General features: G+C 38.7%; 2 protein-coding genes across 2 annotated transcripts; both read left to right on the top strand.

The window, feature by feature from the left end:
* The first annotated feature begins 7,255 nt into the window (after positions 1–7,255).
* LOC126627177 (tubulin gamma-1 chain) lies at positions 7,256–11,563 on the top strand. The gene is made up of 12 exons (XM_050296612.1): positions 7,256–7,480; positions 8,042–8,242; positions 8,351–8,462; positions 8,738–9,138; positions 9,377–9,430; positions 9,512–9,616; positions 9,923–9,997; positions 10,096–10,140; positions 10,288–10,416; positions 10,678–10,782; positions 10,865–10,942; positions 11,129–11,563. The coding sequence occupies exons 1-11, from the start codon at positions 7,352–7,354 to the stop codon at positions 10,931–10,933; spliced, it is 1,425 nt and encodes a 474-aa protein (XP_050152569.1). The 5' UTR covers positions 7,256–7,351; the 3' UTR covers positions 10,934–10,942; positions 11,129–11,563.
* Positions 11,564–16,479: 4,916 nt separating this feature from the next.
* LOC126587167 (arabinogalactan protein 20-like) lies at positions 16,480–17,363 on the top strand. The gene is made up of 2 exons (XM_050252205.1): positions 16,480–16,867; positions 17,090–17,363. The coding sequence occupies exons 1-2, from the start codon at positions 16,684–16,686 to the stop codon at positions 17,194–17,196; spliced, it is 291 nt and encodes a 96-aa protein (XP_050108162.1). The 5' UTR covers positions 16,480–16,683; the 3' UTR covers positions 17,197–17,363.
* The last annotated feature ends 1,631 nt before the right edge of the window (positions 17,364–18,994 follow it).

The following is an 18,994-nucleotide window of genomic DNA, read 5'->3' as shown; positions in this document are numbered from 1 at the left end:
TCCACACTGATTATGTATTTATTTGAGGGAATAGAGAGGGAGAGGGTGAGAGCTTCTGAGAGCTTCTGAGGGTGAGAGAGGGGATCTCAGGCCTAGGAATTGGCCTCCGAGAGTGAGAGTGAGGCCCTCCCCAATTGTGAGGGTGAGGGGTCCTTTTATAGAATAAGGACTCCTCACTTATTACATATTTGCCCCTTCCTTTATCCCATAATTACATTTAAGTCCCCTGAGTATTTGTACGAGATCTAAATACGAGGCCCTAAATATGGTATAAACAGTAGTCCCCCAAGTCTTCAGTCAAGAGAGTCTTTTGGCTGGAGACTTGAAATTCAGTCCATGTGTGGGCCGAAGTAACTAGATGTCGTCTAGAACTAATGCTTGATATGAGGCGGTGCCCAATCTGAAATGATGCTCAACTAGAAGTAGCACATGTTGCGAGGCCGCTCTGCTTGTAGCTTGTGTTGCCTTGGTTGGCTCGGCTTGTGGCGTTTGAAGGTGAGGGAGTCCCTTTTATAGAATAAGGGCTCTCTCCTCAATACATAAGTGATGAGTTAGAGTTGATGCTCGCAGTGAGACAGTTGCTCAGTAGGCGGCGATGCTCTCTAATGGTGGTGAGGGAGTCACTTTTATAAAATAAGGGCTCGCTCCTCAATACATAAATAATGGGCTAAGTCCCCCAAGTATTTTTCATGAGGCCCAGTTGAGGCCCAATATATGGTACATAATGTAGTCCCCCAAGTCTTCGGTCAATAGAGTCTGTTGGCTGGAGACTTCAAATTGAATCCATGTATGGGCCGAAGTGGTGGTTGTTCAGAAACGGTATTTGTATACCCTGCACTGAAGCTTTTGTAGGTGAAGCTTTGCAAGTGGAGCTTTGAAGCTATAGCTCTGTAAATGACGCTTTTAAAGCTAGAGCTTTGTAAATCAAGCTTTTGAAGCTAATTGACATGAGTGATACTCATGAATGTTTATGTTGATTGACATGAGTGATGCTCATGGATGTTGACATGAGTGATGCTCATGAATGTTTATGTATGATTGGATGAGTAATGCTCATGAATGTTTATGTATGATTGACATGAGTAATGCTCATGTATGATTTGAAGTACTGGGCGTACTTTTGATCACCTAGTTTGTGCTATTTTGGGCTTATGGGCCTTCACCCTCCACAACGTTGCTAGCCCATTTCTTTTGGGCCTTGCCGTCTTTTTTTTTTTTTTTTTTTTTAGTTACCCTCTGATGGGGTTTATACATATTACCCTCTTATAGGGTTTATACAAATGTCTTCGAAAGATAAAAATAAATCTCATCATACAAAAACAAAAAAAGTAGATCACATCATTCTGGTAGTGTGTTTATTCCTTGCTTTTGCTTTCTCTTTTGCTTTCTGCTTTTATTTTTTCTCTTTTCCACCGCACTGCATTTATTATTCTCTTGCTGAGGTCCAAGTGCATTAGCCTTTGCAGATGGCAGACAAAAGTAAAGTGAAGTTCTCTTTACTTTGCTTTACTTTGCAAATTGCAAGTGGCGGGGGCATGACTTGTCTTTACAGCATCTTCTGGAAAGTCAAAAAACAGCTTTCAGGGCCACTAGCAGCAAGAGTTGTCCTCTCGCCAGCGCGGCTCCCCGGAGCTCGTCGCGCTTCTGTTGTCTTTGAAGGTGAGTACCGAGACCTCGCCAGAGACATTTGTCGCGGACCATCAAACCAGCTGTTCCTTTCAGAAAAGGGTCTATGATGGTGAGATCGTACTTTCCGGTGAGCGTGAGAGTGACCGGCAGTGAGAGAATGGCAGAGTGCTGCTTGCGTCCGCAAGACGGAGTCCGACTGCGCCGACGAGGGCTGTAGCTTCTGCTTCGGCTTCTGCACCTGGCCATTGTTGCAGCTAGAACTTGAACCTTGAGCGCGCAAAACCCTAACCCTAGGTTCCTAGTCTGATAGTTGGTGGATCCATGGCAGATCCGCGCAACCTTCCCGGCAGATCCCAACGAAACTCCGGATACGATACCCAGATTTTCTGGACTTCTTAAAGCTTTGATCTCACGGCTTCCAGCTGGGCCACCCTCAGCAGTTTCTTCGTTTCCTTCATTGTCAATCCCGATTTCTCCATCGGCGAGCTCTTCGACTCGGGTTCTGGCGGGGCCAAACCGTCCAATTGGATCCGGTCCAGGCCGACGACCACGACTTTGAGCTTCTCCATCAGGTTTGCCCCCATCGGCAAAAACCAAATCTCCTGCTTCTGGAAATTCCGCGCCGATGACCTTTTGTGGAGGAACTTCCTGAAAATGGCAAAGACCAGATCTCCTGCTTCTGATGTTGGACAAGTAAACAGCTCGGGACAGTAGAGATTTGGCTTCTTCATCCCCTAGTTTAATGGCTTATTCATCCCTTATGTTTCAAGTGGACAGAGTAGAAGGAATGGGACAGAGGGTTTTCAATTGCTTCCTACAGAGCTCATTGTTTCCTGCAAACTGATATGTTTTCTGACTGAACAGAGGCCGCGAGTCCGGTATCGATCCGGTCAAGTTTGTTGAAAGGGAGATTAATAGTGGAGTTCTCCGGAACCCTTTTCGTGAAACCAACTGGAAATTTCCCAGAGATTTTGTTGTAGGAGAGGTCCTCACGGACAAAGAATGCTTGCTGACCATTAATGTGGATTTGAAAATCGGAGACGTGTGGCATGGCAGCAGCGGAGAGGACGAGAGCTAAGACGAAGAAGAAGCTCGACCTGTCGATTGTCGACTTGGTGCGAAGTTCTTTACAACGTCATCGAATGGGGCCGCTCTGGCGTCGTTTATCAAGTCACCATTTCCGCCGAGATGAGGAGAGAGAGAGCTTACGAGATGCATATGGGCTTTGATGTGCCTGACCAGAGCCGATGTCCCCTGGTTTTTTCTGGGTCCGTGCCTGTGGTGTCTCCATATGTACTCCACTTCCATCGAATCACCATCCCCGCTGCTCATTTTTCTATTAAGTATTGTTTCTTTTTAATCTCTTCATCCCTCAATCCTTCAAACCGACAACGGGAGAAGGAAGCAATACTGGAACCGCCTCTTAGAGAGAGAATGCTTTTCTTTATTTCCTCAGAGAGAGAGCGAGAGACTTTTGAGTTTCTGGGTTTTTGTGTGTATTTTGCAGATTCACCGTGGAGTGTGAAAAATTGAGAGAGAATCGACATAGCTTTTCGTGTCGATTCCCACAGACGGCGCCAAATGTTGATGCACAAAACCGGATGGTCTTGGTACAACGTAAATCCGACCGTGAATCTGCAAGTAATGTAAATAACACAAGAGTTATCGTGGTTCACCCCAAGGTTTGGGCTACGTCCACACTGATTATGTATTTATTTGAGGGAATAGAGAGGGAGAGGGTGAGAGCTTCTGAGAGCTTCTGAGGGTGAGAGAGGGGATCTCAGGCCTAGGAATTGGCCTCCGAGAGTGAGAGTGAGGCCCTCCCCAATTGTGAGGGTGAGGGGTCCTTTTATAGAATAAGGACTCCTCACTTATTACATATTTGCCCCTTCCTTTATCCCATAATTACATTTAAGTCCCCTGAGTATTTGTACGAGATCTAAATACGAGGCCCTAAATATGGTATAAACAATACCAAAATCTCATATCCCAATTTCTCAAATTACGAAACCCTAATTTGTTGTATTTGATTTTGGATGGAAATTCAGATCTGGGTGTTGTCTGTTTACTTGGTTGGGAGATATTGATCGGGAAACTTGTAGAGCTTGACGGAGTGGTTGACGGAGCTGGAGGTGAGGCACGTGGAATTGGGGCTGAGAGCGAGAGTCGTGACGTTGTCGCGGCGGTGGCGGAGGAGCTTGGGATAGCTGGACAGGATAAAAGAGTTGTGGATGGCGATTGTGGGGTCGAAGGAGGAGGTCGTCACGATGTGGTAGGCCTACTGGTCCCACATCACCGAGCAGTACGACGGCCACCCGCCGCTGCTCGTGGGCCTCTCGGAGCTTCAAAGTTCTGATCTTCATGGCTCTGCGTGCGGATCGACGGAAACTTGGATTTGGGTTTTTATTGGATTTTCCAGATTTCTTTGTTGTTTGATTTTTTTTTCATGGTTTAGGGGGTATTTGGGGCTGAGATTTTATTTGGGTTTTGAAAATTTGAGCTCGATTTTTGTAGGGTTGTTGATTTTTTTGGATTTTGGAGATGAAGATTGAGATAAGTTTAGGATGAGGGGTTTGGGATGATGAAGATAAAGCCATGGTTGCTGCAGTTTTAGGAACCACTGTTTTTTTTTTTTTTTGAACCCCTTCTCAAAAAAAAAAAAAATATTCCACATGGACCTTTTAATGACACGTGGCGTCCAGTCATTGTCCACATGGGCGCCACGTCATCAGTTAACGGCAGATTTAACAGTTTGACTAACAGATGTATGAGACTGTCCCAAAATTAACACTTTAGGTATGACTTTGAGACGAAAAAAAGTTGATGTACTAAATGTTGAAAACCACGAAACATGAGGGTAGTAAACAGTCTTTTACCCTTAAAGAAATTACATTCCCTCCTCAACTAAAACATCTTGGAGTAAATCTGGAGGTTTCTCAAACCACATAAACTCTTGAGAACTCCTAATACCCATATGAGCAAGGTAGTGAGCTACAGAATTACACTCCCGCTGCACATAGGTAAACCTCGAGTAAGCCATCCTTCTGAGGAAGAATCTAACATCGCTTATTACAAGACCCAAGGATGAGCAATCTTCCCCTTGATCCTTCATTGCCACGAGCACCAAGCTAGAGTCTCCTTCAAAAATAACCTTTCAGCCGAAAGGACAATTATTTTTAACCAATAATATTAGTTAGAAGTCATAAATTTCAAATTTCGTCAATTACGAATTTGAATATATAAATAAAGGGTAAATTACATAGTAACCCTATAGTTTGATGTCTATTACAACCTCATACAACATCTTTAAAACATTTCACTTTCATACCTCAACTACTATTTTATTTCAAAATAATACCTCCGTTAGATTTTCCATCCATTGATCCGTTAAGAGCTGACGTGGCTGCCACCTGTGTGCCATGTGGCAAAAAAAAAAAAAAAAAAAACCGGAATCTTCTAAAAAAAAAACAAAAACTGAAAAACGCAGAACCCCCCCACCCTCCCCCAACCCCTCCTCACCCCTCTTCTTCCTTTCTTCACCTCCCAACCACCTCCATCTCCTCCACTTTCTTCACCTCCCATCCTTCAACCCAGAGTCCCTCTAACCACTAGAATCCCAATCCCAGGAATCCCAACCCCTCAACTCCTCTGCCTTCTCCCTCCAGCTCCAACCCCTCAACTCCTCTGCCTTCGCCCTCCAGCTCGAATCGCTAGAATCCCAATCCCAGGAATCCCAACCCCTCAATTCCATCGACCTCCTTCAAGCCTTCATCCGCTTCTACCACGACCTCAACCTTGCAATCGTGCCCAATCTAAGGAAATCGCAGGATGCCCTCCTTGTGACCCAAACCAACAACTAAATCAATTTATTCAAATCTCAACAAAAAAAATAAAAATAAAAAAATCCAAATCCAAATCCAAATCCTTCGCTGCAAAGCTCTCTCTTCTCTCTGCTGCCAACCCAACCCTATCCCTCAACTAACCCAAAACCCATCATCTCTCCTTACTTTATCTCTTTGCTGCCCTTCGCCCAATTTCAAACCCCTACATGGACACAACCACCACTGTTGACGCATCCAGAGTCAGTGAGGATGGCTATCGTGTATGGTGTGCGCGGTTTCGGACCACCACAAGTTGGTGAGGATGGCGATGCTTCTGGGGGTGTTGGCGTTGTAGTCAAAGCTTCCAATTTGATTGTTTTGACCCTTTTTTTTTAAAAATTGGTCGAATCCAATACCCAAAATACAACGCTAGCAGTGCCAATTCTCAAAATACAAGGCCGACATCGTCTTTCCAGATCTCTCCGACGCGGCAGCAGTGCGATTCGCCTTTTTCCAGCGAGGTTCATAGACCTGACGACGTGTAGTCGTCCCTGGTGATGTAGATGTCGTCCCCGATGACTAGGTTTGAGCAATTTTGGTGGATGGGAGGTAGTTGGAAAAGAGGGAAATGGTTAGGAGGCTCGGCTCAGAAGGGAGAAGAAGGGTGGGGAGGGGTTGCGGGGAAAGTATGAAAGTGAGAGGTGGGGAGGGGTAGGTTCTGCATTTTTCAAAATTTTTTTTAAGAAGATTCAGGTTTTAAAAAAAAAATAAATAAAAAATTATTTTTTTGCCACATGGTACAAATGTGGTAACCACGTCAGTTCTTACTGGATCAATGGATAGAAAATCTAACGGAGATATTATTTTGAAATAAAATAGGACGTGAGGTATGAAAGTAAAATGTTTTAAAGATATTGTATGGTTGTAATAGACCTTAAACATGAGGGGTTACTATGTAATTTACCCATAAATAAAAGTAAAGAAAAACTTTGGGCAGTTGTACAGGTTATTTTAGGATGAGAGACTTTGGATGCGGTCCCTAGTTATTAATAGTCTTTGACTGAAACCTTGTTGGTTTTCAATTTTTGATCCAAGTCCCTGAAATTAATTGATAATTTATTTCTATGTACGTTACTATATTTTTTAAATTAAAAATTAAAATTTATAGTTGTTTATAGTAATGAGATTTTAAATAAAAAACCATAATTTGTGGGATTAAAAATATTAAAATATAAATATACTATTGTGTGTGTGTGTGTGTAAACATGGGTACATTCATAAAAAATAACCAAAAAATTATTGTATCAAAACATGGGTACATTCTTCAAAATGGGTACATTTAGCAAAAATAAAAATGGGTACAAATAAATAAAAAAATATGGGTACAATACAAATAAAACTTTAAAAAATATGGGCACAAAAAGAAATTAATATATGGGTACAAATTAAAAATGAAAGGAAAATTGGTACAAATTAAAAAAGGGTTGCAAATTAAAAATGGGTACAAACTAAAAATAAAAATATATGATAAAAAATTTAGCCATAAATATAAATATACTAATTGTAATATTTTTAATATTAAATGAATATATTTAGAAATAAAAAATATTTTATTATTGAAATAATTAGTGATATTATTAATACAAAGGACCTTGATCAAAAATTGAAAAGTAATAAGGTTTTAATCAATAGAGTAGTAAAAATAAGGATGAAAACCTAATTACTCCTTTTAGGAATTTCAGTTGACCAACAAAATTACAACCTGCAACAAAATAAAATTAAAAATGAATTGGCAACAAAATAAAAGAATTGGCAACAAAAGGCGCGTTGGACCTTGAATTAGCGATCAGTTGATAACACTCACCTGATAAACCCTAGTTTTTCCGAGAAAGTGAGGGAAAATGCCTCGAGAGATCATCACGTTGCAGGTGGGACAATGCGGGAACCAGATCGGAATGGAGTTCTGGAAGCAGCTCTGCCTCGAGCACGGAATCAGCAAGGAAGGCATTCTCGAGGACTTTGCCACTCAGGTCCCTCCTCTCTACTCTCTTTTCCTCTCTGCGTCTTAACTGCTTGTTTGGTTTCCGAGAAAATACTGCCCTGGCAAAGAAAGAAAAGGAATTTTGAGTTGAAAATTTATTTAATTTCTCCTTAATTGTGTGGTTTTGAATGTGTGCAAGCTCTCAAGGAATTGCTGAGAAAATTATGGTGGAGGGAAAAAAAATCAAATTTCTAATTGTTCAGGACAATTGAAGCTCAATTAGGGCGTGAATAATGTTTTCAGAGGTACCGTAAAATGAATGAAGAATTACTATGAAGAATTTCAGTTTAATAGAGATTATATGGTAACGGTATATTGTCCTGACTAAGTCATTGAATTCGATCATTTCGATAATGTGGATTTAGAATTGGTGGGAAATTGATGGTCTTCATGTCAATTTGGGTAGCAATGAGGAATTATGCATTGCCTATGTGAATTGTGATGGTATAGGCAGTAGGCACTATAGCAACCTTATCAACTGCTAGTCAGAAAAGTCTTAATCTTGATAAAGATGTCTGTGATTATATTTTGAAAATTTGAAATGCAACAGGGAGGTGACCGGAAAGATGTGTTTTTCTACCAAGCTGATGATCAGCATTATATACCACGAGCTTTGTTGATCGATCTGGAGCCCAGAGTGATTAATGGGATTCAAAACAGCGAATATCGAAATCTCTACAATCATGAAAACATCTTTGTTTCAGATCATGGTGGCGGTGCAGGAAATAATTGGGCCAGTGGATACGATCAGGTTTGTGTGGAAGTTACTTTTGAGTTCCTGTAATGTAATTTAATGGTAACGAAGCTTTAGGCTTCTATCGCATATAAATGCACTGAAATCGTTGGGAATACTGATCAGGGGAAGGGTGTTGAAGAGGCTATAATGGACATGATTGATAGAGAAGCGGATGGGAGTGATAGTCTTGAAGGATTTGTTCTATGCCATTCAATTGCTGGAGGAACAGGCTCAGGTTTCTTTGCATTTTTTTATACCGTACCCAATGTTTTTTTTTTCTTTTCGTTTCATGGTTTAATTAACACTTTTTCCCAAATTGGTTCCTACTTAAGAGCATTGCTGGGTCAATTATATTAATTATAACATTTGATTGTCCTGCCTATTTCAAACAAGATATAAAATTTAGGCTGGCGATACATAGCACCCCCTTCACTTAGGAGTGTGATGAACCATTAATGTAATTAGTTTCTACCCTCAGTATCTCCATCTCCTCTAAAATATACGATGCAGGTATGGGTTCCTATCTGTTGGAGACATTGAATGATAGATACAGCAAAAAACTGGTGCAGACATACAGTGTCTTTCCTAACCAGATGGAAACAAGTGATGTGGTGGTCCAGCCGTATAACTCACTTTTGACGCTTAAGCGACTAACGCTTAATGCAGACTGTGTTGTGGTCCTTGACAACACTGCATTGAACAGAATTGCTGTTGAGCGCCTTCATCTAACAAATCCCACCTTTGCCCAAACAAATTCTTTGGTTTCTACTGTAATGTCTGCCAGTACAACCACTCTGAGATATCCAGGGTACATGAACAATGACTTGGTTGGTCTGCTTGCATCTTTAATTCCAACACCAAGATGCCATTTTCTAATGACAGGATATACACCGCTCACAGTTGAGCGCCAGGTAATCAATCGCACAAGCTAGTTTTTCCTATATATCTGTCTTTGTGTGTATTTATAGATACATCCAAGAACTTACGTATGTTGGGGCACATGCTTGAGCAAGTTTCTAAATAGAGGGGGAATTGATAGAGAGAAATGTGGGAGATGATCTGGCATCTCATGCTGTCATGAACTTTTTCATTTTATGCTTCTAAACTAGAAATTTAGCTTTCTAATGCACGGATATCTCCTCTTCACAGGCTAATGTGATTCGCAAAACCACTGTACTTGATGTTATGAGAAGACTTCTGCAGGTTAGAATCTTGTCTTACCTTTGTTTTTCTTTTCCAAAAAAGCAGAAGTAACAATTCTCTGACATTGATCTCATTTTGCAGACGAAAAATATCATGGTTTCCTCTTATGCTCGAACAAAAGAAGCCAGTCAAGCAAAATACATTTCAATATTAAACATCATCCAAGGAGAAGTGGACCCTACTCAGGTTGTTAAATAGCCACATTAATAGAGCAACATGCCAGGCAATCTTACAGTTCTATATTGATGAAAATAAGCAATACTTGTATCATTATCATATTTTACATTCAGAAAGTTGAAATGGAATTGTTGTAAAATGATTATCCTATATGGCTGCTTAGTTTTGGCCTATTCTCTTAATACTGTAGTGTTGTCTTGGATTTTTTGGAAATGAATTCTTTCTGAGTATTGGATGTTCAACACTTTGGTCCCTCCTCTAATGTTTTCTTTTGTTTTCAAAGTGGTTTATTTGTGCCTTTTTCTCTGTAATCAGGTTCATGAAAGTTTGCAGAGGATACGTGAAAGAAAGCTTGTTAACTTTATTGAATGGGGACCCGCAAGCATTCAGGTGTTTTTATGCAGTAAAATAAAGTAAATATGAGATGAATCCAATTATTTCGGAACTGTCTGGATATTTAATCTTTCACTTTCTTCTTTTCTGTGTAGGTTGCTTTGTCTAGAAAATCTCCATATGTGCAGACTGCCCATAGGGTGGGGATCTAATTCTTATCACAGCTTCTCTCCATTGTCTAATTGTTATGTTGATCTGATCGACAATTTTGGATTTGGACTCGTATGTTTTTATTTAAAGTGTGACCTAATTTTGATAATGATTCTTTGTATGTTTCTTCTTTTTAGGTCAGTGGTCTTATGCTGGCGAGCCATACTAGTATTCGCCACCTCTTCAGTAAGTGTTTGAGCCAGTACTCATTGTTACGGAAGAAGCAAGCCTTTCTTGACAACTATCGGAAGTTCCCAATGTTTGCTGTAAGTTGCCAGCCCAACAACAGTCATTATTACTTCAGATATGGTTTGCATATTGATCTGCTTCAGCAATATTGTCATATGCATACTCCATGTAGTTAACTAATTAGCGAAGAAGCATGCCTTTCGTGTTTTTGCCTTCATTTATTTTTTTAATTTGTTGGCATCATCGGTGATGAATGGAAAACCTTTTCTGGCGTTCCAACTTTATAGATGTCCGAAAGTTTTTGTGACTGATATAACTATGACATGAAACATGGACAGGAGAATGACCTTTCGGAGTTTGACGAATCAAGAGAAATATTGGAGAGTTTGGTTGATGAATATAAGGCTTGTGAGTCCCCAGATTACATCAAATGGGGAATGGAGGTAATTATCAGGATTTAAAAACTTTACCTCTCATTTGCTTTTTATTTTTTAATTGAACCCCCGAATGATTTTCTTTTTCCAGGATCCAGACCAAGTTCTTACAGGAGAAGGCAATGCATCAGGAACAGTCGACCCAAAATTGGCAGTATGAACAAATCAGGTAAGCTACAACTAACATCTCCTGTGACTAAATTCATCTGATGATTTGAGAACACTATCACGTGTGATCTTCCCGATTATTGGTTTCGAGTCTGTCATTTATTCACCACATATCTGTCTTTTACTTTCCTTTCAAATGAACTAAAAGCTGCCTTTAATGTTCGCATTTCTTCGTCCGATTACACAGGATTGAAACAGATTGCCGCAAGTTAAGCTACATTTGGAGGGAGCATTGTAGAATATGAATTACGTTTTGTGTTCAGAGCGAATTGGTTTATAAGATTATAATGTATTATTTTTTGTGGGTGTTTCGTTTTGCTTGGCGTACCCGGAAATGTTGGAAATCCAGGTCACCATTTTGAAGCTGTATCACTAGATTCATCTCCCCCATGATTTTCTACCGTTATCATGCTGAAAGCACTGTTTGGTGAGTGCAGCTCCATTTACCATTGTATGTACCCGTCCAAGTGGAGAAAATTTGTCATATTACTGATCGTACATGATAACTAGTTTGTCGGTCTTATCCAGTGATTGAGTCATGTGATAAGAGAGATACATCATGGTTGTATGCGCTTCAGTTGTGAGCCTTGGGCTAATTAAGATTTGGAATTTTTATCACAAATAGTTATTTATGGTTTGAAAATGACAAATGTCAAAGAAGTCAAAAAGTCCACATGAGTGAACAGTAAAAAACGGGTGTTTGATGAATGTAAGCAAACTGGCAGTCTTTTTACGAAGTTGGATGTCAAGGACACATTGATGAGTAGAATAATTGATACAAGATGCATTGATGAGTTTTGAAACGTAAGAATCAAACTAATGAGTTTGAAGCATAAATGACCAAACTAATGAGTTGACAAAACATAAAGGACTACTTCTGATAAAAACCCTTACAGTTAACTAGTTTTCTAGAAGCTTAAACTTTGTGAGATGATGATGTTTTTGTGTTTTTTTTTTTTTAATAAACTTTTGATGTATTTTATTAGGTCAGATTGTAAGGATTATTACTTAAATCAACATAAAGATAACACATATTGTGCCGTTGACGTACTAAAAGCAAGAAAATAAATTATTATTACCAATACCAACTAACATAAGCAATACTAGGAAACTCAGCATTAGCCCTAGAAAGGCAAGACTCCTAGAAGATCAAAAGTAAAAACATTATTAAAACTCTAGGTTTCGCCCCAGAAGACAGACATCCTAGAAGACCTTTGACAAAAAGGAAAACATCCTAGAAGAGCAAACTGTTTGGGTCCAAAATATTGGTTTGGACCGAGTTTAGAATTGTTCTCGGCCCGGAAGCCTTGCTCAGGGGTCACTGAGGGTCATCCGGTTCGTGGGTCGCATAGCTAAGGCCGGCCGTGTCCTATCAGGATTGGGTAGTTGAATCCTGATACAATAAGGAGTCTCGGCAGGATGAGGATGCTAAAACTTGGGAATGAATATGGCCTGATAAAGGGTTGAGTTCAAAGTCCTAATAGGAGTAGGACTGGCCGAGATAAGATTGGATCGGGGTAAGGAGTCCTAATCTGAGTATAGTTTTGATTGATCAGAAGCAGGTTTGCTACTATAAATAGAGGGAGGGGTGCATGATTCAAACCCCCTCCAATTCAACACACAAATTGCCCTACGTAAACTCTCGCTCTACGCAAAACCTCTCAACAACCTTGAGATTTTTATTTTCTTTTTCGCCAACACATAGCACTGTGAAGGCAACCGGCGAACATCTTCAGTTTGGATAAACAGCACTGTTGCCACAGAATCAGCCGATCGCGAAGTACCTTCAGTTTGGATAAACATCACTGCGTCGAGGTTGACTGGTTATCTATCCAAGTCTCGGTCGAGAAGGGTTTTCGAATCCTTATTGACAGAGGTCATCTCACAAACCTTCTCGGAGAAGTGAGGTGTTACGAATCACCAGACTAGGTGCGTTGAACACCGAGTTATTTTATGATTGGATACTCATAAGTTGGATATAGAGTTCGGCATTCTGACGGCCGAACCACATTTACGATTAGCGTGCTTATACTCTGGTGTCGATTCAGCGTGCTTATACTCTTACGAATATAATCACCGTGATCGAATCTGACGTCGACGATTTGTGAACTTCGTAGAACTAGCAGCCTTGTCTTCAGGCTCTAAGGCCCGAAGGTCGAGATTGTTCATTCCTCGGTCGCAATCGCAAGATCGAGAAGTCCGCAGCGCACCCAACGCAACATCAACATATTTTACTCCTCGGCTGACGAGTTGGCACGCCCTGCATTAACCGAATGACGTAGTTAGCTCATACCAATTTAACACGAAGTACATATCCTTACCACCTTTCTAACTTGCCATTTATATTACACTAGACATGGAACATGCTAGGGATATTATATTTTCAGACCATATTTTGTAGAATGTGGTGTTGATGGTTCAGTTTCTGATTTAATGATTTAAAGAATGAATCAATGGTCAACCGCCATATTATCTGGACAAAATATGGTCAAGTCAATGGTCTATCTAGCATCACCCCCGATAGATAATTATTATTGTTTGAAAAAAAAAATGTTTTCTATGCACGTTTGAATGATTTGCTACAATACATGTTTTTTTTAACGTAACACAGACTATATTTGTCACATCCAGGCCTAGGCCCCCACCACATCCCAGGTTCGATTCCATCGTAGCACGATATTGTTCGCTTTGGGCCCCAACCACGCCCTCACGGTTTTGTTTCTGGGAACTCACACGAGAACTTGGGTCACCAATCATGGGATTGCTCTAGCGCGAACTCGCTTAACTTCAGAATTCCGATGAAACCCGAAGCCAGTGAGCTCCCAAAAGGCCTCGTGCTAGGTAAATGTGAGAATATACATATAAGGTTTACATGATCCACTCCCCTGGATGATGTGGGATGTTACAATATTTGTATGATATGCGTACGTACCTTGCATGTTAGATACATATTTTTCACAAATTTTTAATAATAAATATAAAGTTAATGTATTTTAAACATATTAAACATGGAAAGTAAATTAAATATTTTAAATTATACATTAAGATTTTAAATAATGGTTGATTTTGAATATCATAGTTTTTTAAAGATAGTTTATGAATAATAAAGGTACAATTAAAATAAATTGGAACCCCTTGGCCTTGTAGAACACTGTCCTTCCATCCCCCAACCAACCGACTGCACACTGAAGACTACAATCCTCAAATAACAAGTCTGAACTTAAATATGAAAGCTCCTTGAACAAAACAAAGTGATCAAGGTGTTGAGCCACATTATTAGCTTGGCAGTGGACATAGGTACAAAAAAAAGAGATTTTTTTATAAAAAAAATTCGATACTGTTCACTTTAACGAAAAACCATATTTTTATAATAAAAAGTCAATCATGGTACTATTCAATTTACCATTTATTTTGTCTTTATCGTTAAAACTCAAAGTTTTCAATTTTTTTTCATTAGTTTTCCTTAATTAAAAAAAAAAACTACAATGCTCACATGCAATAAAGATTTAAAAACCTCATGCTGATGTCAACGCCAAGCCTTCTCTGACCGCTCAAAGGATCATCATACACATTTCTCTCAGTTTTTTACCATCATATCGAATTAATTGAAGAAGATAAAAGGATAAATATTAACAAGAGGATATGAAAATTAAAAATAGATGTGTAGATATCATTATCCTAAACTAAATTATAAATGTAAGTCCCGCTATATAATAATTTAAAAAGAAAAATACATTGCTTTTAAAATATTAGGGGGGCGTTATTGAAACTTTGTAAAAAGTTATTTTGCACTTTTTTTATAGTAGTATGTGTTTAGAGTGCATAATGACTTTATAGAATGTCAATGATAACTCCGAAAAAAATAAATTTTTTATTTATTAGACTGGCATTATTGACACACCAAAAAAATTCGGTTTGCACTCCACTCAAGTGTTTTTTCTTCTTCTTATATTTGTATATATTTTGAGCATTGTTCTAAAGGGCGGTCACCTAGTTGCTAGGCAATTGGCAACCGTCATGATTAATTCTAAGGCCTTTAAAATATCGGGTAGGACGCCTAAGCATGCCTAGGATGGGTTAAGCAGGATCAGGCAGGCTAGGTGACTGTTTAGGTTTTTTTTCGGAAGAGGATCCTCTTTTGAGCTCAGGATGGGAATCCTCTTGACCACGAAATCTGGGTCGTTCAAATTTAATCTAACGGCTCCAAACAAGGGGACCTTTTAAAAGTTATAATAATTGCAACCGTTGGATTAAATTTGAACGGCTCTGATTTCGTGGTCAAGAGGATCCCCATCATGAGCTCATGAGAGGATCCTCTTCCTTATTCAATGACTATGTGTGTTCCACTCTACCAATGTCCGTTCAAGATATCCATGTTTTCAACAAATTGTAATACTTTATAATTTTTATGTTTCCCAATATTAGTTTTTTTTTTTAAGTATAAGCTTATTTATATGTTATATAAATTTAATAACAAAAATTAAAAAATGCCTAGATCCCATTTAGGCGTTAGGCTCTTACTCACTGACTGACTAATGCTTGACAATAACAACTCTTAAATGGTAACATGATCTTAGCTTGTCTCACCTCTCTCTATCTCTCGAAATTAACCAGAGAAATTATTTGAATTTTGAATTTGAATACCATCCAATTGCATAGAGATGATAGATAAAACAATAATTCGTCAATAACATAATGAAAACAAAGCTAAAAGCTGTTCTACTACCAACCATTGGTCCATTGTTGACAGAAACACTAATCACCAGCTTAAAAGGAAAAATAATTATTAACAAAAAAATTATTTAATAATTTGCACACTTGATTTATTTAATACCAAATCAACTGTCACACCTAGAATAACGGAACATTTTCTTAGGAATATTGGGGATCTCGTAATCGTGATCGCTTACAGTAATCATACGGTCAGTTTTCATTAGGTATTATTTATATTTAATTTAAAATTTAAATTTTAAAATGATTTCTGATCGTACGATATACAATAAACGATCATGATTACGGATTTCCTAAAAAAAGATCCGGCAAGGATCCTTTTCCGAATAATATAATGTAAACTCCTTTTCATTGACAATTGTCAATACCAGAATCTCAAGGTAATATAATTTTAATTTTCGTATGATGATCTATTCACTTCTTCATTCTCCACAAGAGAGACTGCATGAACAAGGATGTCCTTCCATACAGATCTTCGAAGCGTAAATTCAAAATTCTTTGCTTCGATTCCACCATGTTTAAAATATAAATAAAATAATAACATCATTAGACAGTGTGACGACCACACACGAAAAATTACTCCAATCTCACATGGTCCTCACCTCTCACACAATTATAGCCGTTATCCCTTGTAGGCCCCGCCCGAATTGTAGAATCCGAGACTTGTTTGAATAATTTCCACCCAAAAGCACATGGCCACGTCACCAAATTGACAGTAAAAAAGATAAAAGTAGAAAATATAATAAAAAATAAATGAAAAAGGCCATTACCGTACAGGGAGGCCTGCCTTATTCTTCTCTTGCTGCTCTTGCTGGCCTTTCCTCACCGGTCACCACTCTCAACCTAACCCTTTATATAACAACCCTAAACTCTCTCTCTTTCCTCCCTCACATTCTCTCTCTTTCTCTCTCTAAGTTTTGAGTTTTGCTCATTTTTGTCTTGTTTTTTTTTCATTCAAATTCTTTGCTTTAAAATTTATTTTTTGTTTAGAGTTTTAATAGAGAAGGAAAAATGGCGCTTTGCTTCGGATTTTCTAAAGCATTTTTTAGAGTTGTTCTAGTCTCTGCAATTGTCTTGTTCGCCCTTCTATCCCCATCTGCTGCTGCCACGCCCAAGCCCTCAGCTGCTGCTGCAACTCCTTCCTCCGCCCCTTCTCCCACCGCCGCCGCCCCTGCCCCTGGCCCTTCCAGTGATGGTATTTTCCAATTTTGTTTTCTTAATTCTCATTCTATATTTCTTTGTTTATAATTAGATCTGAATGCCTTTTGTTGATTTTTGTTTTCGAAAATTTTCTCTCTTTTTTTGGCACTTCGGTTTTGTTTTCCTTTTTTTGGTTGAGCGATGAGCATTGGGTTTTTTTATTTGGGATTTTTAAAATAATGTGAACTTTTTATAATTTTGGTTGTAAACTTGGCAGGAACTTCAATAGACCAAGGGATTGCATATATGCTGATGCTAGTGGCTCTGGTGCTGACATATCTCATTCATCCTATGGACGCATCATCATCCTACAATTTCTTTTGAGTTGGATTCTTTTTAGGTGAATTAGTTTTTAAAAAAAAATGAGAAAAAAATGGTGGTGATTTTTTCCTTTTTCCTCTATGATTTATTTGACCCCGTGATTGTTTGTGCATATTTAGAGAAATTGATGAGTGGTAATATTTGAGGCTGATTTAGCTTCTGTTATATAATTGTTGTCAGATTATTGTTCCTTTCTTCGTTTCTGTTCCATTCCTTTCTTTTACTACATTCCCATGGACACAGACACGTTATGTGACCCGACACACTTGAAACGTGTTACAAATTCATCTTCTCTTTTACTTGCTCGCATACCTTTACGTTTGTCATGCGCGACTAAGATTAAAAGTCGAGAAAATACAAGGAGAGGATCCAGATCCCAACAAGAAACATGCAGTTGTGACACGCTTGAGTCTTGGACGTACAGAAAGAGAAACAAATAGATAAGATGGGGACATTGTCTAGTATATATGCTCTGGTTATCTTATATTCCGGATTTTTTTTTATTTTAACAGCTAAAAACCTTAGAGTATACATTCAAGTATAATAGACTTTTTCAGATGTTCAACGACGCACAATATAATAGAATTTCTCATACACAAGCTACCTTGCTGCAGGTACTAGCTGACGAACGTCCATTCCGACCGTCCCTTACCGTCCCTTTTTCAAAACTCTTTACCAAATGTGTCAAAATCTTATAGCTCTAATCACATGAATAGGATACCAATTTCCGGTATGCAATACTAAACATCCAAACTCACTGCTAAACAAAGCTATAAAAACAGGCAGAATAATATGATGTATAAAGAAATAAACCAAACAAGGTTGTAGGTGGTTAAGTTGGGACAATATCGGTGATGTTAATGGTGGACCACGCTTGACCTATAAAATTTATCAGAGCAAGAGTGAAAAAGAAGCCGGTGGCAGTGACGAGCCCCTTCCAGCCTCCGGTAGCACAGTTATTGCAGGCAGTCCTTACCGCTGCAATTCTGTGATCAAGTTCATCCTGTTGCTCTTCTTCTTCTTTATCTGAAAAACATAGAAGAAATAACAGAAAATTTAGAAATGAGAAGGGATTGGCCTGGAAGTGTTTGAATATAGCATAATTTACCAATGGTGACAACATGATATAGTCGAATTCATTGCAGTATAAAACAACAATCATTCCCTCTATAAAACAGAAAGTGAACTTCAAGCCTTTGACACAACAACTCTTACTCGTTAAATATTAATATTTATTTCATTCATTTTTAATGTTTATTAAGTCACGTCAAACATAAGCGAGCTCATTTAAAAGACACTTGAAAATACCATAGTATTTGGCTTGTCTCATTGAGCCACCAAAAAAAAAAAGCATCACTTGGCCAAAACACAATTTTAATTGAAAATAAATAAGAAACAAAAAAGAATAAATTGTTGGACAAAAAAAAAAGAATAAAGTATTGTTTTTCGAATCTTATAAAATAAAGGACGAGGATCCTCTCCGGATCCTCTTTGTGGGGATCCAGAGATCAATCAATCGTATCCGTTTATCGTAAATTGTGCGGTCAGTTTTCATTAAGTACTATTTATATTCAATTTTAAATTTTAAATTCAAAATAATTTCTAACCGCATGATGTACGATGAACGGACTCGATTGATTGATCATCCGAATCCCCACAAAGAGGATCTAGAGAGGATCCTATTCCTAAAATGAAATCACCATAAAGCAATAAAGACGCATTTTGAAAAACCATCAAACCAGACACTTAGGCCATCTCCAACCGAATGGTCCAGAGGGCCAAAAAATAGCCCGAAAACAGT

The sequence above is a fragment of the Malus sylvestris genome, chromosome 1 (genome assembly GCF_916048215.2).
Source record: "Malus sylvestris chromosome 1, drMalSylv7.2, whole genome shotgun sequence".
Classification (NCBI taxonomy): Eukaryota; Viridiplantae; Streptophyta; class Magnoliopsida; order Rosales; family Rosaceae; genus Malus; species Malus sylvestris.
Note: the sequence above shows the minus strand (reverse complement) of the source record. Positions and strands in the feature narration are given on the sequence as shown.

Coding starts and splice junctions, on each gene's coding strand:
- LOC126587167 (XM_050252205.1), top strand. CDS start 16,684: ATGGCGCTTTGCTTCGGATTTTCTAAAGCATTTTTTAGAGTTGTTCTA. Junction 16,868..17,089: donor CCCTGGCCCTTCCAGTGATG/GTATTTTCCAAT, acceptor TAAACTTGGCAG/GAACTTCAATAGACCAAGGG.
- LOC126627177 (XM_050296612.1), top strand. CDS start 7,352: ATGCCTCGAGAGATCATCACGTTGCAGGTGGGACAATGCGGGAACCAG. Junction 8,243..8,350: donor GGGCCAGTGGATACGATCAG/GTTTGTGTGGAA, acceptor AATACTGATCAG/GGGAAGGGTGTTGAAGAGGC. Junction 10,141..10,287: donor ATGTGCAGACTGCCCATAGG/GTGGGGATCTAA, acceptor TCTTCTTTTTAG/GTCAGTGGTCTTATGCTGGC.